The sequence below is a fragment of the Mirounga angustirostris genome, unplaced genomic scaffold (genome assembly GCF_029215605.1).
Source record: "Mirounga angustirostris isolate CCGP_5_RB_7025 unplaced genomic scaffold, mMirAng1.0.hap1 SCAF_4, whole genome shotgun sequence".
Taxonomy (NCBI): Eukaryota; Metazoa; Chordata; class Mammalia; order Carnivora; family Phocidae; genus Mirounga; species Mirounga angustirostris.
In genome coordinates, this window is record NW_026991712.1 from 19,608,766 (window position 1) to 19,633,289 (window position 24,524).

Consider the following 24,524-nt stretch of genomic DNA (forward strand, 5'->3'; position numbering starts at 1 on the left):
ACAAAAAAACAATGTAATACTATAGCACCATTTAAAACAACCATATAAAATATTATTTAGTGGTATGAAAAGATATTCACAATAAACAAAATAAAAACAGGAGACTACAAAACCATTCCCATTTTCCGTGTTTAAAAAAATGCATTAAAAAGGACTTAAGCAAATATTAACAATAGCTATTTCTAGGTGGGGGGATTACAAGTGATTTTCCCCTTTTAACTAATGTAAATTTTCTAAATTTTATACATTTAACTTTTAGAATTAAAAAAAGCCATTTTCAGGAAGTCAAAGATTCTAGGACTCTAGTAGGCAGCAGGTGGTTACCTCTTTTTCATCCCCAGCCAGACCCTCCGTGAGAGGAGCATAGAGAATCAGGTATCCCGATGCTCCAGGCACTGCATTCCATTTTGCCCTCAGACTGTTCTCGGTTACATCATAGAGTTCAAGATCAGAAACCATGGGTAAAGCAACTGCAAGAGATTTTTTTATTAATGTTCAGCCATTTATCAGTATGCTTGTCTATTTCAAAGTATCTAGGTGTTACTATCTACTAAGTAAACATAGTTTATTTTTCAAATAATATTCATCCTTAAATATGTTCACACAATCATGCCAACCCCTTCCAGGAGGGCAAACATAGTGAATGTTTAAAAGCAGGAACAACATCTTCTAGTTTCTTATATCCCACTACAGTGATGGGCACATTTCTCTGGGAGCCAGTCAAGAGCAAGGAGACTATTCTGACCACTGTTTTATGGCCCTTGCCAAGCGTCTGCCATGAGGCAGCTATTAAACACAGTCATTGGGTCACTTAGTAAATGACAGAATGTGTGGCTGGATGAACAGATATGTGAATGAATATATACCCATCCACGCAGACACAATGAGGAGACATGAATGAGTCGGTAGTTAAATTAGTTCATAATACACATTCACTAAATACTTGCTTATTAAGTGAGTACATATATTTTGTGTCCTTCATCACCAAGGTTGCTCTCCCCTTATCAAAGCAGAGGTCTATAATATCCCTCTGAATATGCAGCACTTGCAAACTGCAACTACAACATGGACCCACATCGCATAGAGCACCACAACCATTGCCTAGGAATTGGATTCAGGATGGCCATCAATACAACCTGAGCAGAATTCCAACCTAAGAAAGGCCACCTAAGCAATGCTGTACAAGGTCAGACGCGGGGTAGAACTCAATACATACGTGTGGTTTCGGTTCCCCGTAAGCCTTCACTGGCCGTGTGAGCATATATTGCGAAGACTGCTATCTGATATTCAGTTAAAGACATTAAGCCTTTCAACACCGTGGAAGACACACTTCCATCCACCACCACCTGATTAAAGAACAGTTCGAGGAATGAGAGTATGGAATATCTGACATGCAGAATTGAAACCAAAGAGTAAAATATCTCTAGCAAGGACACATCATTCAATATTTTCTTATTTGTGCCACGTTGTCTTTTCCACTGAGGCAGTCAGTTCTCCTTGAATTCCTCTGGGAATTGATGCACCTTTTATGAAATATGTCCAAAAGTCCCTTATTAAGTTATATCTGATGGAGAGTGTCTTTCCCAGGCTAATTGTTATCTTAACCACCTGCACTTAAAATTGACATGTGATATTTTTCCATGGAGTTTTGGGAAGCATTTAACAGACTTATTAGTCATGAAAAAGATAGAAGTATTGGAAGCACTCTGACTTCTTTTTCAGTACAGATGATTTAAATTTCCCTGCTCTACTTCTTGAACACTTAAAAAAAATTAAAAATCTTGCCATAATACGGAAGAATACTGTGAAACATGCTGAGGTCAACCAAAGGTTGGAACAACAAAAGGTTTGCACTTCAAAAAAAAAAAGGCGGGGGGGGGGGATTTCATCACATTTTAACATATTTCCTGTGATTGCTATGTTAAAGGTAGGAAATGGGAAAAATCCAATCAATCATCTCTCAATACGCGTTCTCTCCTGTGATGGCCAAACCATGAAAAAGCCCAGCCACAGATGCTTTATTATGGCTTCTCAGTTGCGCTAATCTCCACCAATGTCCCAGAAATCTCAAACCTTAGAGGACTATATGACCACTTAATTTGGAACACACAGTCTTCAATAAGGCAGACAATTCAGACCACTCCCAAAGTAGAAAGACTACATGAACAGGAAAAAGGGGTTCTGGCCATATAATGAACTACTGATTCCTTCTGCTTTAGAACTTAATAATTTTAAAAAGGAAAAAAGTCAAAATAAGTTGTGTTAGAAATGAACACATGACTCATTCTGAGGGTTATTGGATCGAGATGGGAGGAGAAAGTATGAATGCCATAACCTGAGAGATGGGAGAATAAAGTAGACACTTGGAAATATATTTCAGTCCAACGAATTTTAAATGTTTGTGACAGAATAATCTCCTTATACATGCATTTCTGTCTTGTCCTCACTACTGTGGAAGACTTGAAAGAGTGAAAATAATAGTTTGAAAATATCGTCTCCTTATTACCTCCTCTGGTTTTCCACCCCTGGCAGGATAATACACGACTCTGTATTTTTCCACTTTTCCTGGGGCATGAGTCCAGTTAACCATAAAGCTTCTGGCAGTGACTTCAGAAGTAATCAGCTCTGTAGGCGGCCCAATGGTGGCAAGAGCTGAGGCTAAAGTATAGAAATACATTAAGTGAACCTCGTTCCCAAAATTACTTCTCATAAGCCTGTGAAACTCCAATAGTCAGAAATGACTATTGGTTTTGTGCTACCTCTAAGATTTCATCTCTTGACAAATTGATTCAATTATTCATTCCTATATTTGTTCACTGAAACATTTAAGTGCCTATTACATACCAACCACTATGTTAGGTTCTGAGGATACAAACTTAAATAAGAGAGTCCTTGACTCCAAAAAACTCTCTTAAACACATTGCTATAGAATAATTAAAAAAAACAAAAACAGAAACACAACATTGATTGAGCACGTGTGTATCTAAAGGTACTCTCCTGAGCTCTTTAGAAGTATTATCTTAATTCTCAGTAGTTACTATTATTGTTCCCATTTTGTAGGTGAGAAAACCAAGGCACAATGAAGCTAAACAACTTGACCAAGTCTCACACTTAGTAAGTATCAGAGCTGAGATTGATACTTGAGTTTTTGATATAAGAGCCTGTGTTTTTAAGCATCAGGGGGTACAGTCTTTTTACAGAAGACTTCAATTCAACAAATGGCCAGTATCTAAAAGTAAAAAGAGAAGAAAAGGCAAATAACATATACTGAATGCTCACTATAAGCTAGACACTATGTAAGCACTTTGTGTATGTTATATACATATTAAGACAAATGACTCTATAAAAGATTTGGGACATGTAAAGTTCAAAGTCCTAGAACTTTAGTATTTCTTATCCTCTAGGGACTTATCCAAAGCAACCTTAATAACCATATTAATGAGAAAAAAACATAGTTACTGAGCACTTAACTTATGGCCAGGGACTATATTATATGCTCTATCAACAACCACAGGTAGAGTTTTTTTGTGGGAAAAATTGGTCTTTAAAGTAGTCACATTAAAAGCTCAGAGAAATGTATTCAAGAAACTACTGCTTGGCTGTCAAACCTAGTCCCAAGAGATCTGGTCCAGAGAGAATGATGGAAGAGATGTAGCCAAATAGAATCATTCCACACCCTGGATACAATGAAGGCAGGAAATAAAACCAAATTCTCAAAGGAAGATCTTGATATTACCCTTTCCCCAGATCACATCCCTGTAAACCAGATATAACCTGCAGACCAATGATATCATGAGGGACAAAGGTTAAAAAAATACATGATGGTTGTGCTTCCAGGAAGATAGAATTGATGTACTTTCCCCAATTATTTCTGCTAAGTACAATTAAAAATTCTGGAAACGATGTATTAAGACAAGCATAAGAAGACACTGAAAGAGAGAAGAAGGTATATGGTGGAGGAATTGCAGGACCTGAAGAATGATATAGTGGTGAATCCCCTGAGTTTTCCTTTCACCTCATATGTCCTAGACAGGGAACTAAAGAATCCAGAATCTATTGATAAGATGACTGGACAGAAAAATTAGCAAGGATACAGAACTCAACAAGACCATCAACCAACGGGATCCAGTCAAACTTACAGAATATTGCACATGACAATAGCAGAATACACATCCTTTTCAAGCACCCACAGGGCATGTATGTAGCAAGATAGACCATATCCTAGGCCAGAAAACAAACCTCAGAAAATTTAAAACAATAAAAATAACACAGAGTGTGTTCTCTAATGACAGTGAAATCAAACTAGAAACCACTCGCAGAAAGGTAACAGAAAAATACCCAAACACTTTGAAATTATAAACAACCACTTCTAAATAATCAATGAGTCAAAGAGAACAGGTCAAAGAAGATAAAAAAATACTTTGAAATGAATAAAAGTGAAAATACAACATATCAAAATTTGTAGAGCACAGCTAAAGCAGTGCTGAGAAGAAAAATTATAGCATTTAAGTAATTAGAAAAAGAGGGAACATTGCAAATCAGTAATCCAAGTTCTCATCTCAACAATCTGGAAAAGTATGAGCAAGGTAAACTTAAAACCAGTAAAAGAAACAAAATAAGAAAAATAAGAGCAGAAATGAATGAAATTAAAAACAGAGGAAAAATAGAGAAAATCACTGAAACCAAGAGCCAGTTCTTTGAAAAGGTTTTTTGTTTGTTTGTTTGTTTTGTTTTGTTTTAAGAACAAACCTCTAGCAAGGCTGAGAAAGAAAAAAAAGAGAGAGAGAGAAGATAATAATTACCAATATTGGGGAAAAAAAACAGAGACTATCACTACAGACCCTACAGACATCAAATGAATAATAAGGGAACAATACTATGAATAACTTTCCACACATATATTCTACAAATTCTATGGAATGAACCATTTCCATGAAAAATAGAAAGTCTCACCCTAAGATGGGGAATAAGGCAAGGATGTTCACTCTCATCACTCTTATTCAACACAGTACAGGAAATTTTAGCCAGTGAAACAAGGCAAGAAAATAAAAAGCACAGAGATCAAAAGCAAAGAAATAAAACTATCCCTATTTGCACAGTATACGATTTATCACCTACATAGAAAAATCCCTGAAAATCTAAAGGAAAAAAATCCTAGAATTAGCAAATTCAAATAGTAAGGTCATAGGACACAAAATAAACATACAAAAATATAATTGTATCTGTATATACTCACAATGAACATATGGACACCAAAATAAAAAATAAAATATAACTAAAATTCCCCCAAATAAAATTAAATACAGAGATGTAAACAGAACAAAACCTGTATAGAACTTGTATCCTGAAAACTACAAAATGCTGATGAAGAAATCAAAGGATATCTAAACAAATGGAGGAATTTACCATGTTCAAGGACTGGAAGAATCCACACAGTAAGGATGTCAGTTCTTCCCATGTTAATATTTGATAATTGAGTATTGATTTAATGCAATTCCTAACAAAATCCCAACAAGATTTTTGTAGAATAAAGATTTCTCTAATATTTATATGGAAAGGTAAAGGAAGTAAAATAGTGAAAGCAATTTTCAAACAGAATAATCAAGTGGGAGAATTCAGTCCATCCAATCTCAAGACTTATATAGCTATAGGAAATTAAGCTTGTAGGATACTGGAAGAGGGTTAGACTCATAGACCCAATAGAAAAGAATAGAGAATTCAGATATAAACTCACACAAATTTGCCCGACTGATCCTTGACAAAGGTGCCAAGCAACTCAATGGCAGAAATAGAGCATTTTCAGGAAGTAGTGCGTGAGAATTGTACGTTGATAGGCAAAAAAACCCAAAAGCCTTGATCTAAACTTCAAATCTTCTACAAAATTTTAACCTGGATCATGGACTTAAATGTAAAACATAAAACTTTTAGAATAAAAATACAAAAGAAAATTTTTAGCATGTACGGCCAAAGAGTACTTACTTAGACTAGATACCAAAAGCAATAACCATAAAATGCAAAATTGATAAATTGATAAATTGGACCTAATCAAAATTTAAAACTTTTGTTCTGCAAAAGACCTTGTAAAAAGGTCTAACAAAGAATTAGTATCTAGAATATAAATGAAGAATTGTCAAAACTTAACAGATAAAAACTAAACACACACACACATTCGTCTAATTAAAAATTGGCAAAAGACATGAACAGCCTAAGAGCAAATACAGATGTAAAATAAGCACGCAAAAAAGATCCAATTTCATTAACCATCACATTAAAGCCACAATGAGATACCACTACACACATATCAGAATGCCTAAAATAAAATATAGTAACAACAACAAATATTGGTGACCATGGTGACCATGCACAGAAACAGAATCACTCATATATTGCTGGTGGGAGTGTAGAATGCTGCAGGCTCCCTGGAAAACAGTGTGGCAGTTTCCTAACTAACACTAAGCTAAATTAAACATGCTGCTACAATATGATACAGCAATTGTGCACTCCTGGCATTATCCCAGAGAAATGAAAACTTATGTTCACACAAGAACCTGTATGTGAACATTCATAGCAGATTTATTTGTAACAGCCCCAAATGAAAACAACTCAGATGTCTTCCTTTCTCTTTTTTTATAATTTTATTTTATTTTAATTCAATTAATTCACATATACTGTATTATTAGTTTCAGAGGAAGAATTTAGGGATTCATCAGTTGCGTGTAACACCCAGTGTTCATTCCATCACGTGCCCTCCTTCATGCCCATCACCCAGTTACCACTTCCCCCCACCCCCACCCCTCCAGGGACCCTCAGTTTGTTTCCTATGGTTAAGAGTCTCTCATGCTTTGTCTCCCTCTCTGGTTTCATCTTATTTTCATTTTTCCCTTCCTTCCCCTATATTCCTCTGTTTTGTTTCTGAAATTCCAATATGAGTGAAATCATGATAATTGTCTCCCTTCCCCTATGTTCCTCTGTTTGTTTCTGAAATTCCAATATGAGTGAAATCATATGATAATTGCCTTTCTCTGATCGACTTTCAAAGTGTCCACAGTAAAGCAGACTGTCGTTCGTCCATATCATGGAATATGACAGAGCAGTAAAAAGGAAAGAGCTACTGATAAATGCAACAAGTAGGATGAATTGTCAGGAAATTATCCTGAATAAAAAGTCAGTCCCCAAAGAGGACATACCGCATAATTCCATTTACATAATATTTTCAAAATAAAAACTATTTAGAGATGGAACACCGATCACGGGTTGTCCGGGGTGAGGGAGACGTTGTGGGGAGGAATAAGTGAATGGGGCCATAAGAGGACAACAGGAATGATCTCTGTGGTGATGGAAGTGTTCTGTACTTTGGCTCTCAATTCCAGTATCCTGCCTGGGATATTGTACTGGAGTTCTGGAATATCTCACCATTAAGGGGAACTTGGTAATGTATACACGATCTCTCTCCATCTTATTTCTTATAACTTTATATGAATGTACAATTACCTCAAAATCCAAAGTTTAGTTAAAAACAAACACTCATGATGGTCCAAATGCAACACCATGGAGAAAATGATCTAGTGGTTAAACTATTCCTCCCTCAGTGGGCTGTCACTATATTCCCTTTCTACTCTCATGACTCACGTCTTAGGGGAATAAAGGGCTCTATTTAGAAAGTCAACATGAAAAATGATAAGAATTTTCATAATCCACAATAGACATTTGGGCAGAGTAATATCCACATGAACGGAATGACTGCCTTCTGTTGCTCGCTTTACCTTTGATCTCCCTGTCCTGTTCTTCCACCCGGGAGCAGACAGTCCTCGTCAGGCTCTCCACAACTGTGTGCATCAGGTCAAATTCGGCAACATTGTAGACATGAGTGCTGTCTGGTTCAGAGGCGATCTCCTGCAGTTCGTTCTCATCTGCGTTTTTCACCCCTTGCATTGAGGACAAGAGGGAGGGTCATGACATTCGTGCCCCATTTGAAAAACCAACCTCCGTGAGCCTGCCCTGAGCCCACTGTAACCCCCTTGCAATCGAAGCATCTGCTACTTTAAAGAGGTGCATCTCATGTTAGATTGGTTTTGTAAAAATCACCTTCAGCATCATTTTTAAATGATTACATCCTAATTTTGTTCGGTGTATCTTAACAGGAAGATAACAACGTCTGTCTTGCATAAAGAGTGCAGAAGCAATAGTAATTAAACCAGCCTTCTAAACTATCAATACCTTAGGTTTCAATTTCTAGAAAATAAGTTTACTTAAATTAAGAGCTACTGTTAGAATAAAAATTATATATTTAGAAGTATTGTTATTACTATTTATAGTATTATTATGTAACATTAAGAGACAGCTTGGGAAAAAAATTTTAACATATTCAAGTACAACTGGTTGACTAGTAACCAGTGCAATTTTGCTAATGCAAATAGGGAAGCTCTGCTTTTCCCACAATCTTTGTGGAATTCCATTGCTACAAGTCAAGCACAATGCTGGGTGTTTGGAATGCAGCAGGGAACAGAGGGAGACAGAAAATCCTCAGCTCCCATGCAACTTTCCCCATCTATCTTAGCAGTGGATGCTAACACTTAGAGTGTACATGCTATGCCCCAGGAACTGCAGTGCTTTATGTATATGAACACATTTAATCCCCACAATCAATCCTAGGAATTTGGTACTATTGTTGCTCTCATTGTAAGGTGTTGCACAGCAACGTTAATTAACTTGCTCAAGGAAACACACTAGTGAGTGTACAGCTGGGATTCCCACCAAGTAGTCTAGATCTAAAGTCATATGCTCTTAACCACTATCTCATGCCACCTCTCAGAAGATTGCAAATTAAAACGAGTAAGTGAAACTATAAATAGAAAAGGAAGGCACAGTGTTGGGTTTTATGGGTGTGGAGGTAGATTTCTCTTCCCCAGGCTTCAGCAAACAAGGGGCCTTTCTTTATAAATCCGTCATTGCAATCACCTAAAGGTATTTTTTTTTAAAGGTGCTGTGGAAGCAGGGAAGAGAGATTACCTAGGGCAACATGAATGACTTCTCAGATGCCTGGCTGTGCCATTTGATTTATCTTCTACCCTCGACATATTGAGTGACACAGTGTTAGTTGTCTCTGAACTATGTGCTTTAGGGGGTTATAAGATAATAAATACTAATGATTTCCAGGTAATTTCCAGAGAAAAAGTCCAAATTACATCTGTGAGTTCACTTAAAGTTTTGTTTAAAAACGTACCCATTCATTATCAGCAAGACCACAGAATGGAAATTAAACACATAAATTAATCCCATTAGTTTATTGTCTAAAAAGATTTCCTCTGTTGGACAAAAGGATGGTAAAATAAAAAATAAAAATTAGATAAATTTCTCTGATGTTTCTTGCCTGATGGACTTCAACAAAAGCTTCTAAAATGTATAGTTGGATCTGTTCCACAGGAACAAAAAGCACCGAGTACATGAAGAGACAATGAACTTAATGTCAATAATGCTTTTGATGGCTTTTAAGTAAAACCAGCAAGTTTGTATTCATATATAAGAATATTCTATGAAAAAAAAAAAACCCTCTAACTCCAATAAAAACAACAAAAAGTATATTTTAAGGAAGATAGCCCCAAATCTCTATTATCTCTCTCTTACCTTTCCAAACTAAATAGTTTGTTGCAAACAGCTTGGAAAAGAGAAGAAAAGGTCATCAGGACTTGGAAGGAATTTGTTCTGCAAGGATTTTGCCTTCCTTATCTCTGTGGCCCAGCACCCACCACAATGCCTGGCACAGAGCATGTAAGCACAAACTTCTTGAATGGAACACTCTATAAACCACATTTCCAGTAGAAAATCTAGGAAGGGGTCAGATGACTTGTTTCTTGTTTGGGGATTTTGTTTTGTTTTGTTCTGTTTTGTTTTGGTTGGCTTCTACTAAGTAAAAGACTTTCCTGCTGCCAAAGAAACTGTAAATATTTTAATCGAGAGCAAAGTTGCATCATCTAAATGTTTTGCAGTTATTCTGAATGTGTGCCACATGTATCCTTTTCCACAAGAACAGTACCTTATAAAGAGTTCATCTCAAAGAAATAATACTGCATATCTAGAACTTTAGGCTTTCTAAATAGTTGCAGGACCTGAATTCCTTGGAAATGATGAACTGGTTTCTCCCTATACTACTGGAGAAGAGATTGCTATAAAGTGATACTAAAGAGAAAGTCCTGGGGTGCCTGGGTGGCTCAGTGGTTATGCATCCGACTCTTGGTTTCAGCTCAGGTCATGATCTCAGGGTCATGATCTCAGGGTTGCGAGATCAAGCCCCAAGTTGGGCTCTGTGTTCAGTGGAGAGTCTGAGATTCTCTCTCCCTCTGCCCCTCCCCCCTCTCTCCTCTCTCTCTCTCTCGAATAAATAAATACATCTTTACTAAAAAAAGAGAGAGAGAGAGAAAGTCTTCACTAATTAAAAGCTAACAAACATGTACCTAATCTTCGCATGCTACTTTACGCTTTTCACATTTTATGGATGGCATCTCATCCAGAGATCCTCACACTATAGGGTATATGAAAGTTACCACCACTTCCATCTTAAATGTAATGAAGTTGGGCTCAGGTCACAAGACTGGCTACAACTAGAGTCAGGACTAGAAACACTCCAGGTCTCCTGGCTTTCAATGAAGTGCCCTTTGCATGTACAATTACATATTGTTTTAAGGAGTTGTGTGTCTGTGCCCCTTACTGAAATAGGACCATGGTAACACATACCTATGGCGAAGAGTTCTACACCAGATTCACGGAGGTTTCTAGATGGTGGAATAATATCATCTTGGGACTTTCCATCTGTGATTAAAATGCCAATTTTGGACACTCCAGTCCTTGCTCCTGCTTCTGGTTTAAAGCTATTTTCAAAAATGTAGTTCAAAGCAAGACCTGGGAGAAAACAAGAAAAAATAAACACAAACCAATCACCTCTAATAAAAAGTCTTCCAATTCTGCAAAATTAAACCAAAATATGAGTAACTTATTGACCTAAAATTTTTTTTATTAATTAAGATTAGAGCAGAGATCAATGAGTTAGAAACCAGAAACGCAGTAGATCAGATCAACGACTCTAGAAGCTGGTTCTTTGAAAGAATTAATAAGATCAATAAACTACTGCCCAGACTTACCCAAAAGAAAAGAGAAAGGACCCAAATTAATAAAATTATGAATGAAAGGGGAGAGATCACGACTAACACCAAGGAAATAGAAACAATTATTAGAAATTATTATCAACAACTATATGCCAATAAGCTGAGCAACCTGGATGAAATGGATGCCTTCCTGGAAACCTATAAACTCCCAAGACTGAAACAGGAAGAAATTGACAACCTGAATAGGCCAATAACCAGTAACGAGATTGAAGAAGTGATCAAAATCCTCCCAAAAAACAAGAGTCCAGGGCCTGACGGATTCCCTGGGAAATTCTACCAAACATTCAAAGAAGAAATAATACCTATTCTCCTGAAGCTGTTTCAAAAGATAGAAACAGAAAGCTTCCAGAATCATTCTATGAGGCCGACATTACTTTATTCCTCAAACCAGGCAAAGACCCCATCAAAAAGGAAAATTTCAGACAATATCCCTGATGAATATGGATTCCAAAATCCTAGCTAATAGGATCCAACAATACATTAAAAGGATCGTCCACCACGACCAAGTGGGATTTATCCCTGGGATGCAAGGGTGGCTCAACATTCGCAAATCAATCAATGTGATAGAACACGTTAATAAGAGGAGGGAGAAGAACCATATGGTCCTCTCAATTGATGCAGAAAAAGCATTTGACAAAATACAGCATCCTTTCCTGATTAAAACTCTTCAGAGTATAGGGATAGAGGGAACATTCCTCAAGTTCATAAAATCCATCTATGAAAAGCCCACAGCGAATATCATCCTCAATGGGGAAAAGCTGAGAGCCTTTCCCTTAAGATCAGGAACATGTCAAGGATGCCCACTCTCATCACTATTATTCAACATAGTATTAGAAGTCCTAGCAATAGCAATCAGACAACAAAAAGAAATAAAATGTATTCAAATTGGCAAAGAAGAAGTCAAACTTTCTCTCTTTTTGCAGATGACATGATACTTTATGTGGAAACCCAAAAGGCTCCACCCCCAAATTACTAGAACTCATACAGCAATTCAGTAATGTGGCAGGATACAAAATCAATGCACAGAAATCAGTTGCTTTCTTATACACTAACAATGCAACTATAGAAAGAGAAATTAGAGAAACTATTCCATTTACAATAGCACCAAAAACCATAAGATACCTCGGAATAAACCTACCCAAAGAGATAAAGGATCTATACTCTAGGAACTACAGAACACTCATGAAAGAAATCGAAGAAGACACAAAAAGATGGAAAAACATTCCATGCTCATGGATCAAAAGAATAAACATTGTTAAAATGTCTATGCTACCCAGAGCAATCTATACCTTCGACGCCATCCTGATCAAAATTCCAATGACATTTTTCAAAGTGCTGGAACAAACAATCCTAAAATTTGTATGGAATCAGAAAAGACCCTGAATCGCCAAGGAAATGTTGAAAAAGAAAAACAAAGCTGGGGGCATCACGTTGCCGATTTCAAGCTATATTACAAAGCAGTGATCACCAAGACAGCATGGTCCTGGCACAAAAACAGACATATAGACCAATGGAACAGAATAGAGAGCCCACATGTGGATCCTCAACTCTATAGTCAAATAATCTTCGACAAAGCAGGAAAAAATATGCAATGGAAAAAAGACAGTCTCTTCAATAAATGGTGCTGGGAAAATCGGACAGCCACATGCAGAAGAATGAAACTCCACCATTCTCTAACACCACACACAAAGATAAACTCAAAATGGATGAAAGACCTCAACGTGAGACAGGAATCCATCAAAATCCTAGAGAAGAACATGGGCAGTAACCTCTTTGACATCGGCCACAGCAACTTCTTTCAAAATACATCTCCAAAGGCTAGTGAAACAAAAGCAAAAATGAACTTTTGGGACTTCATCAAGATAAAAAGTTTCTGCACAGCAAAGGAAACAGTCAACAAAACAAGGAGGCAACCCACAGAATGGGAGAAGATATTTGCAAATGACACTACAGGTAAAGGGCTGTTATCAAAGATCTATAAAGAACTTCTCAAACTCAACACCCAAAAAACAAATTATCAAGTCAAAAAATGGGCAGAAGACATGAACAGACACTTCTCCAAAGAAGACATATAAATGGCTAACAGACACATGAAAAAATGTTCATCATCATTAGCCATCAGGGGAAATTCAAATCAAAACCACACTGAGATACCACCTTACACCAGTTAGAATGGCAAAAATTGACAAGGCAAGAAACAAAAATGTTGGTGAGGTTGTGGAGAAAGGGGAACCCTCTTACGCTGTTGGTGGGAATTAAGTTGGTACAGCCACTTTAGAAAACAGTGTGGAGGTGCCTCAGAAAATTAAAAATAGAGCTACCCTATGACCCAGCAATTGCACTCCTGGGTATTTACCCCAAAGACACAGATGTAGTGAAAAGAAGGGCCATATGCACCCCAACGTTCATAGCAGCAATGTCCGCAATAGCCAAACTGTGGAAAGAGCCGAGATGCCCTTCAACAGATGAATGGATAAAGAAGATATGGTCCATATATACAATGGAATATTACTCAGCCATCAGAAAGGATGAATACCCAACTTTTACATCAACATGGATGGGACTGGTGGAGATTATGCTAAGTGAAATAAGTCAAGCAGAGAAAGTCAATTATCATATGGTTTCCCTTATTTGTGGAACATAAGGAATAGCATGGAGGACATTAGGAGAAGGAAGGGAAAAATGAAGGGGGGGAAATCGGAGGGGGAGATGAACCATGAGAGACTACGGACTCTGAGAAACAAACTGAGGGATTTAGAGGGGAGGGGTGGGTGGGGGGATGGGTTAGCTCGGAGACGGGTATTAAGGAGGGCATGTACTGCATGGAGCACTGGGTGTTATACAGAAACAATGAATCTTGGATCACTACATCAAAAATTAATGATGTATTGTATGGTGACTTACATAACATGATAAAATAAAATTAAAAAAAGTTTATTTATTAGATATGAATTTTCATCTTCATTTTTATAATGACCTTTTTTTCTTGACAGATCTGATGAAAACCTAAAATCTATCAGAATAGAGGTAATATGAATAACTGAAGAGTCCATCATTTCAGAAACTAGTATTTACAAAGAACATTAAATTCATGGCCAATCGATGTTGACAGATCTGTGTACAAGAAAATGTAAACCTTTATAATTTAGGATGAAGCAAGAATACCCACACAGAAGCAACAGTCCCAAATATTATCAAAAGTTTGTTTATGATGGTCTAAAGGACCAAAAATTCTCTCAGTCTCTTTTTTTAGGGATAGTGGAAGCAGATCCAAAATGATCACCGAATTCCTGCCTTTTGAGCATAACACCTTTTATCCAGAAAAAGATAAGAAATGCTGCAATATTGGTATAAGATTTGAGTTTAATGAAGTTTTTTGTTGCATTAACAAAAAGATTATGCCTCAAAGTGGCAAAGCAATTACCAAGATTTCAATGGTTTACTTAAAAGCCAATGATAGCATCGCTACTATTTAAAATGAGCATCTGTACTGTGCACTTACAGAAGAAAAGAGCAGGTACTAAGGTTAAAACCTGTGACAACCCTTTGTGGTTGGAATAATTATAATCTAAATATTCTTACATTCCTTGTTTACCAAAAATACTGGTGAGCCAAAGACCCATAAATATTTTTATGATAACTACTGATTGCAGAATAAGGGCAAAGAAAATACCTTCCTTGAAAATAAATAAGGTAGAAATTTGTTTCCATTTAAAGATGGGGTGGCTAGGAGTGGCTGGATGGCTCCGTTGATGAGTGTCCAACTCTTAATTTCGGCTCAGGTCATGATCTCAGGGTCCCAGGATCAAGCCCCATGTCAGGCTCCACTCTCAGTGCAGAGTCTGCTTGGCATCTCTCTCTCTCTGCCCCTCCCCCCACTCGAGCTCACTCTCTCTCTAAAATAAATAAATATAATCTTTTAAAAAATTACTAATTAATTTAAAAAAATAAATGAGGGGTGGCTAGAGGAGAACCCAAGTGAAAAGAGGAAGGAAAATGAACTGGCAAAAGCTAAGATGGCCAGCCCCCCTAAGACTGTCAGCCTCGTCATTGCTCCATCTCCTTCTGGCCCAACCACGCCCTTCTGGGGACATTACATTCAGGTAGCCAAAGGAATGGCATGTCTGGGTTTTAATTCTTAAGGCTGAGTTTGAGAAAAGAGCCATCTAAGAATTTCAGATTTTAGTTTGGTTTAAAAATACTATGCCAAGTCTTACAAAGTGGCAGAATGAAGAAATGAAATGAATCTTTGGCAAGATACATTGCTAAAAACAAAAACTGAACGAAACATACCTGTTAGTGTATTTCCTCCCTTATAGGGTAGATTTCGGACCGCTTCGATGACCTCATCTTTTGTGCTGAAGGCATTCAAGTGCCATTCTATTCGGGGGTCGCCGCTATACTGTGCAAGACCTGGTAAAAAAAAAGATGAAACAAGACCTGGTAAAAAAAGATGACACAGCCCACCCAGAAATGATGGGTTACTCAAAGATCTAGTGCACTGTTTGTGAAACCAGAGTAATAAAGGGCCTGATCTTTCTAACAATTCTTTCTCTGCTTCACTGTATATTTTCAAAAAGAATTCTTGGCATCAATTTAAGGAATTAGTTTGGACATATCTTGGAGCAGGAGGAAAGTACATATTTTCTAGCCATTTAGAAGTAGCACCTAATTAGGTACTTGGTATTTAAAAAACAAATCTGATTATATTTGTAGATAAAAGGTCTAGATTTACTGGTTCATTTTTATCCTCAAAGGAATGATTTTCCTTAATGGCTATACAAAAGTGAAACTACGAGACTCTATATGATAAAGTGAGATATACTGCTCAAAGATTTATAACTTTTTTTTGATCTTAGCTAGAATTAACTTGGCAAAGATTACTTTGTACTCTAAATCTATTTCCAATTTCCAATTTTCTTAGTTCAAAATTCCACTGGATTCAGCTGTTTCTTTTAAATAAAAAGAAAACGTCTACCTGAAAAATTCTTAAACCAGTTGCAACTTTAAAAGTTACCATTTTAAGGCACAAAAGAGTTTGACTTTTTAGAAAATTAGAATGTGTTCAATAATTAATTGAATGACAGCATCATTCAGTGTAAATTAGTAGGAATGGATACTTATTGATCCAAACTTGTGCTCCTAGAAATATCACCACAGCTGATCCTATAATTCTAAAAGCTGCTCTGTACAGTTTTTTGAAATCGCTTATGAAGCTTCCCAGCGTGTTTACACTGACAGCTGACTTCCGCTAGTAACAGAACATGTACCAATTCGTGTCTTCTCTGAGTCCACATTGAAGGCTGTCACCAGGTTCTCCAAGAAAAGCCGAACCAGTCGGAAGTTGAATCTTCCAATACTCCATGAACCATCAACCAGGATCACAATATCAGCGATGGCTGGAGTTTCACAGAAAAACTTCACTTCTGCAAAGCGCAACCCAGAAAATGATCTATATCACTGCTGCAACATTTTTTTTTTTAAGAAAGTGATTCTATTTTATATCTTCCCAATAACTTAGTGCTAATTATACAAGAAAGTTCCTACTAAAGCAACCGCGTTTTTACAACCTTTCCCTTAAATGCATTCTTACTAGAAAGAAAATGTGGTAAGAGCTAGCAGCAGTGAATGTTCTGGAAGTAGCAAAACACTGGCAGGTTCACACCGTTCTGGCAACTCAAGCCTTCTGTGTATTTTAGAGTAGTGTCTGCGAAACATCATCCAGCTTTGGGTTCTAGCCTGTAGATTCTTTCCAGGAAAGGTCTTAGCCACCAGTGTGAGGGAGTCAGCAGAGATGGGATGATGGCCAGAAGGCAGAGAGGCAGCTCTCCTGTTCTGATAAGCCTATGTTGGCGGAAGTGATAGAAACGAAATAGGGGCTTCCTGAATCCCAGGAAAAATCACAGCCGTGCATTTAATCTAAGAAAGGTATACAGTGTGATGTGATGAGCACTGGGTGTTACATGCAACTGATGAATTACTGAACTCTACATCCGAAACTAATGATGTACTATAGGTTGGCTAATTGAATGTCAATAAAAATTAAAAAAAAAAAGAAAAGAAAAATACACAGATCTCTGCTAAAGTAGGAAGGGTTTGTGGAAGAAGAAAATTGGAAAAGGGCCCGGGAGTTTCCCCATATTTAAATTCTTACGCATATTGTATCCATGTGACAATAAGGTTTTGTCCCTAAAAATCATTTAGTAATTGATTTTTTAAATGGCTCAATTAGGTTTTAGAATAAGGAGCTAGAAAAGATGCCCAGAAGCCAGAGTAAAACTACCCTAAGCTTTACCCAAAGAGAAAGTCTCAGCCGAAATGATCTTTGCAACAAAGGAAGACGCTGTCTGATAAGGCTGGGTTTGTGCTTGACTAGGTGTCTGTCCTCCAGAGCCAAGACACTAAAATATTCTTAGTGTATTAGAACCTTTTGAGTTTTGCAGTATGGTTAGTACGTTTAGGAGCATTGCTTCATACTCTAGTTTGTGTTTCCAAATGGGCTACTTAACTTTGCTCAAAGTTCATATTAGGACTGGTGATCATGAATAGAGTGCGAGTGTTTTCTTTGTGTCCATGTCAACTTCTTGAAATTGCCCAGCTAGTCCCTATCTCATTTGTGTTCTAACATTAAAATAACAATAAAACAATATTTGAAATACAATACAGTTTATGTAATGAAAACCAAAACACAGAAGTGTTTATGAATATTTTCCCCCAGGGCAAAAATAATCAACCTACTACAGTTGGACTGGGCAATTCAATAGATGCCCCTGAACCTGCCAGGTCACATTTATTCTAAAAAAATCTTTTTTTTCCCCAGACATAAATATGCATGGAATACTTAGATCCTTTTACCAGAAGGGAAAAAATGTACTTGCCAATGAAATAATCAGGTACTCATTATGGAAGCTAAACAGCGCAGCTCAATAAATCCAAAGTTTATATATTACATTTTGGGGCACCAAATCTTCCTTCTTTAATAATCAAATACAAAGCCACTACACTGAAGTATTCTAAAACAGAATTATTGCAAGAAGTCATGGGATAAAAATTAATTTGGGATTTGGAAATAATCAGGGAAAACTGAAGTCTTTTGAAGCTTTAAGAATCTCTCTCTCTCAGTTTTTATGGGGAAACTTACTTCAGATGGAGAGTCCTTTTCTTTCTTTTCCAAAACTACTGGGGGGTACTGTTTCACTTTGTAATAAATTATTTGAGTGCATTGTAGATAGGCTCTTAGAAAGGGAGCAATTTCTCCCTGCTTATTTCGAAGAGGACTAGGAAAACTGATATTTTATGTGAGAACAAAAATAGGTGAACTACACTGAAATGCAGCAATCTGGATGAATCTTAGCTACATACCGCTATTTGGTAGGTAGCAATATTTGGTGAGGGGAAATATGAATCCCAAAATATTGCTATCAGCATGACATCTTTTTATAAAGGTAAAAATAATTAATATAAAAATATTCCCTTCTTAAAAATATATATGGACACCGTAGATCTATGTTTAGGAGTGGGGGGGGGGGTGTTGTTGGGTGATGAAGAAAAGAGTCCAAGACAGTGATTGTCTTGGGTGAGAAGGACCAAGGAATTGGGGTGGCAGTAGCCCTCTGGTGATATGTGGGTTGTAGGCAAAGTCTTAGCTTTTCTGGGGGAGAGAGGGGTTTGAATGATTATTATACCATTAAAAAATAACAGATTAAGTGACTAATCAAAAATAATCCTACCTGGAATGCAGAAAATATTGACTAGAAAAATAATTTCGGTGTTTATATCATACAATTTAAACACCAAACCTTAAAGACAAGGTACAATTCCCCATACTTGACTTGAAATCAAGGCCCCTGTATGCCCTGTTTTCTAACTAAAGACCGGTATCTGTTATATCAGCAGAAAGATGCAGTTTTTAAGATGTTGTTGGATTTCGGAAGTCAAAATATTATCATTGCTTTTGCATATTTTTAAAAGATTTTATTTATTTATTTGACTCAGAGAGAGATACAGCGAGAGAGGGAACACAAGCAGGGGGAGTGGGAGAGGGAGAAGCAGGCTTCCCGCTGAGCAGGGAGCCCGATGTGGGGCTTGATCCCTGGACCCTGGGATCATGACCTGAGCTGAAGGCAGACGCTTAAGGACTGAGCCACCCAGGTGCCCCTGATTTTGCATTTCAATGTATGATTTTTCTTCAAAATTAGTGCACACACACTTGGGAACTGTGGAAACAGTATTTTCTTTAAATGCCCTAAACCCTGATTATTAGCTCTAAGATCTGTCCAAGCACCATGATACTAAGGGCTGTCTCCCACTGTAGCAGGCACAAATGCAGCACGTCCAACTCCACTAAGATTGAGTGTAGGCGGAACGAACTGTGTATAGAGTTTGCACCGGGCGTACCCTGCCAAGCGTGTTTGTGCCCGAGGCAGACCAATGTTCAAGCACTTGGGGCAAGAGGTAGTTTTAAAGTTGCCAGGTTCAATAATCACACATCTCAAACATGACTCCAGCTGCTCTAGTGAATCTTTTAAAATATACATTCAAATTTTATTAAATTTTAAATATATTCAGGGTGCCTGGGTGGCTCAGTCAGTGTCTGCCTTCGGCTCAGTTCATGATCTCAGGGTCCTGGGATCAGAGTCCCACGTTGGGCTCCCTGCTCCTGTTCTCTGTCACTATCTCTGCCTCTCTCTAAAATAAATAAATAAAATCTTTTTTAAAAATAAGAATTTTTGCGTATATTCAAATCTTATTAAAAATAAGAGCCCAGATTCAGCACTGATGACAAATGCTATCTCCTTCCACTGGAAAATATGTTATCCATGTCAGCATTCCACAGGGAGAGACCAGTCAGAAAAAAAAATATTAAGCATCTTAAAATGTGCTAAGGAATCAAATGGTGGAAAACCAGACACACCTGGGAGCCCAGATAAATGTCATGTAAAACTCTGTAGCCAAATGTCATTTTAAAATGCATTTAAAAGGGACAGGTACATGTCCACAACAGCCAAACGATGGGAAGACCCAGGTGTCCATCCACAGATGAATGGATAAAGAAGATGTGGTATATGTAGACAATGGAATACTACTCAGCCATCAAAAAAAATGAAATCTTGTCATTTGCAATGATGTGGATGAAACTAGAGGGTATTATGTTGAGCAAAATAAATCAATCAGAGAAAGACAAGCATTATACAATTTCATCCATACGTGGAATTTAAGAAACAAAACAGATTAACACAGGGGAAGGGGAGGAAAAATAAAATGAGATGAAAATAGAGAGGGAGGCAAACCATCGGAGACTCTTAACTATAGGAAACAAGCTGAGGGTTGCTGGAGGGGAGGTGGATTGGGGGAATGGGGTAATTGAGTGATGGGCATTAAGGAGGGCACTGGATGTAATGAGCACTGGGTATGATATGCAACTGATGAATCACTAAATTCTACCTTTGAAACTAATAATACAGTATATGTTAATTAAATTGACTTTAAATAAAAAGATTAAATAAAAAGAACTACCCCCCCTAAAAACCCATGAAATCCTAGTTATCAAGTCAGCCTAACAGTCAAATAGGACTGTGAATTCTTAAAATCAAGTTATAAACAGTCTATTGGTAAAATATAAACAAACAAACAAATGGGATAGGTACATATCCTTTCATTGTTAAAACAGTATTCTGTAAGTAATTATTATAATAAAATAAATCCTTTTGGCCCTCCATGTTGTATTTAACGTTAAAGCAAAGGTGCAGGGAAAATGATTTCTTGAACTGTGTTTTATTTCAGTTCTTGGCTTAACATGGACTCTATCTAAAATGCAATTCTGAAAATGCAGGGAGTGTAAAAAGAAAAAAAAAAAAGCTAAGTAGCTGATGGCAATCAAAGGAAAGCACCCAATCTACAGGTTAGATCACAAGTGTAACACTGAGGTCACAGATGACATCTGAAGGAACGGCTCGCAGTAGGTGCTCCACCCTCTGCACGAGCAGGACAAGGAGGCCCAGGAGAAATCAACATCTCCCTATCTGAAAGTTACGTACATCTTGACATTCAACGTTAAGCCCTCTATGCTCATCTATGGATTGAGTCCTCACAACAGCTCTATGACGCAGGTACCATTTTTATTGGTCCCACTTCTGGCCGAAAAGGATGATACACACGGGCTGAGTGGTTTGCCCAAGGGGTGACACAGTGAAGAGGTGGCAAACCTGAGATTTGGACCCCAGTATCATGTCTTTAAAATCTAAGCTTTGGGGGACTCCTGAGTAGCTCAGTCGTTAAGGGACTGACCCCTTGGCTTCAGCTCAGGTCATGATCTCATGGTCTCGGGAGATTGAGCCCTACGTCAGGCTCTGTGCTCAGCGGGGAGTCTGCTTGAGATTCTCTCTCTCTCCCTCTCCTTCTGCCACTCCCCTCCATGCTTTCTCTCTCTCTCTAAAAAAATAAATAAATAAAAATTAAAAAAAAAATAAAACCTAAGCCTTTAGCCACAGGGCTGTATAGACTTCTTTAAAAAAATAAAAGGTTTTATTTATTTACTTGAGAGAGAGAGCACAAATGGAGGGAGAGGCAGAGGGAGAGGGAATTTCAAGCAGACTCCCTGCTGAGCGTGGAGCCCAATGTGGGGCTCGATCTCAGGACCCTGAGATCATGACCTGAGCCGAAATCAAGAATCAAAGGCTTAACCAACTGAGCCACTCATGTGCCCCATGGGCTATATAGACTTCTGTAAGGCACTCTACATCATACAGATTTAGAAAGCAGAGGAAAAATGCGGTGTCCCACGGAACCGGCCCCTGCTGTGACCCCCAGAGCTAGTATATGCCATTTGCAAGCATTTCCAATTGTCTAAAACTTTTTCCCTTCCAAATGTAATGCACTTAGTACTTAAATAGCCCATGTGAAAAGCATCTCTTTAACGGTCATTTTATACCAATTTCACTGTGCTACTGACATCCTGAAAGAATTTTGTGTTGAAAATAGAAGTTAATTCAAAAAAAAAAATTAAAATTAAATAAAATACAGATTCTTGGGCAAAAAAAAAAAAAAATACAAGTTAAATCAAGCACCCCTACCTGTCCACAGGGGCTGTGCTCCAGGCCAATTCCTCCAGAATCAAGCAACAGAACTGAACCCTCCCCAACCACCTACCGCCCCAGGGTTTTTGTTTTTTGGGTTTTTTTTTAAGATTTTATTTATTTGCGAGAGAGAGAGAATGAGAGACAGAGAGCATGAGAGGGAGGAGGGTCAGAGGGAGAAGCAGACTCCCCGCCGAGCAGGGAGCCCGATGCGGGACTCGATCCCGGGACTCCAGGATCGTGACCTGAGCCAAAGGCAGTCGCTTAACCGACTGAGCCACCCAGGCGCCCTACCGCCCCAGGGTTTTTAATAAAAGCTTTTCAGTGGATCATGAAAAAAAAAAAAAAAACAACCACCCTGAATTAGTATAAACCAGTCTACTCTAAACTTGTTTATTAATTTGATATTATGAGACTAATTTTCTGGATTTTATTTATTTATTTATTTATTTATTTATTTATTTATTTATTTATTTATTTATTATGTATTTAATATTTACTATATGCCAAGCACTGTTCTGGGCAATCAGGAACACAACAAAGTTCTTGCCTTCCAGCTGCTTAAATTCTTAGTAAGAAGAAACACACTCTAGCAAAACAACATAAGTTCAGATTTTTAAAAATGCTTTATAAAAATAAACACAATGATATAAAGAGTAATTGCGTGGAGGGGGAGGTGTTACTTTGGTGAGAATGACATGAAATTACCAAATTAAAAGTCTTCCTTTTATACCATGTTATTCTTTTTGTTCTAATAGCATTCAAATTAATGACCCAATTATGGCTTAAATAGAAATATTTACAATGTATTCATGGATAAAAGTGTTCACCAACATAGTTAATGAAAACAGAAAAGAGAGAATTGACAGAAGCAGCCTTTTTCTGCCAGGCAAACTCCTATTTATCCTTCAAAACCCAGGTCACACTTCACAACTCCATAGCTTTTCCAATAGTCCTCAGACGGGACTCATTTATCTGCCCCTCTTTACTGCCTCCGCATTTGTACATGGTTTGCTATATTCATAACACTGGACTATTATGATTTGTTTCCATTTCTATCTCCCTGATTTGACTGAACTCACTGAGAGAAAAGAAATTTGCATCTTCTCTTTTTATCTCCTTTGTCCGGCTCAGTTTTTGGCATGAAGCACATCAATGAATGTGGACTACATTGAATTGTGTCGTTAAAAAGGAATTCCGGGCACCTGGGTGGCTCAGTTGGTTAAGCGACTGCCTTCGGCTCAGGTCATGATCCCGGAGTCCCGGGATCGAGTCCCGCATCGGGCTCCCTGCTCGGCGGGGAGTCTGCTTCGTCCTCTGACCCTATCCCCTCTCATGTGTTCTCTCTCTCATTCTCTCTCTCTCAAATAAATAAATAAAATCTTTAAAAAAAAATAAATAAATAAAAATAAAAAGGAATTCCTCTTTTCATATAATTCATACCTCCAGCAAGGCACTAGAAAAATAAACCATGACGGCTCAGTTGAACTTGGTCTCTCCTCCCACCCTGGAGCACTGCCACACTGGGAAAGTGGATTATAGATATTTAGGTATCAGATTTGCCTGTCTTCCTTGCTATTTATCCAATGCAGGAGGCGAAGCTGAACGAAAGGAGAGCATGTACTATTTTAACTCACATTATCTTAATATGCACTCAGAAAATCTCACAATGATTTTCACCACAACTGGTCAGATTCATTTAGTGGCTACAAATTATTTTTTCTATGCCACTAGCAAAATACCTAGCTAGGCCATTCATTCACCAAGACATCTGAAGGAAAACTGTGGTCACAGAACAATTTTTCACTTAAGGCGCTCATGAGGTTAAGTGCAAATGTCCAAGCCAAAAGCTCACTTCCAAGACTGGCTTCAGCTACATCACCGAAGATTTTTTTTAAAAGAGTTAACACTATTTTACCAATGGTTCTAAAAAGGGCTTTTCAGTACATTGGCACATTCTGGTTCTTTCAACGTTCTTGGGGGTACCATTACTGTCCTCATTTTTTAGAAAAGAAACTGAGGTTCAGAGAGACAAGTGAATGTATCAGTGGTTACTCCACAGTCAGTACTGGATGCCAAGTCTTCTAAAGGTTTGGTCCAATGTGCCTTTTTCATCAGACCATGTACCACCACCATAGAAAATGTCCTCAATACAACACGGATGGTCACTAGTTATCTGTCATATTAATGTTACAAGTTGTCCATCTAGCAGGTGGGGAGCTTCTGGCTCATCTCAGTTGTGTTCGTTCACATGAATCAGAGTGAGCTTAGCACTCATTTAGTCTAGTCT

The 24,524-nt window shown here is 37.7% G+C and overlaps 1 protein-coding gene across 5 annotated transcripts in view; it reads right to left on the reverse strand.

The window, feature by feature from the left end:
• The window catches only part of COL14A1 (collagen type XIV alpha 1 chain), a 214,226-nt gene that overhangs the window by 140,179 nt on the left and 49,523 nt on the right, over positions 1-24,524 (reverse strand). For 4 of the 5 annotated variants that reach the window (XM_054512474.2, XM_045895976.3, XM_045895974.3 and 1 more), the window contains exons 6-12: positions 16,430-16,585; positions 15,453-15,572; positions 10,732-10,896; positions 7,764-7,925; positions 2,507-2,658; positions 1,217-1,346; positions 325-470 (exon numbers count right to left, since the gene is read on the reverse strand). In XM_054512474.2, coding sequence (XP_054368449.1) covers positions 325-470; positions 1,217-1,346; positions 2,507-2,658; positions 7,764-7,925; positions 10,732-10,896; positions 15,453-15,572; positions 16,430-16,585 — 1,031 coding nt within the window. The remainder of the gene's footprint in view (positions 1-324; positions 471-1,216; positions 1,347-2,506; positions 2,659-7,763; positions 7,926-10,731; positions 10,897-15,452; positions 15,573-16,429; positions 16,586-24,524) is intronic. The other variant, XM_045895977.3, reaches the window with a different exon arrangement.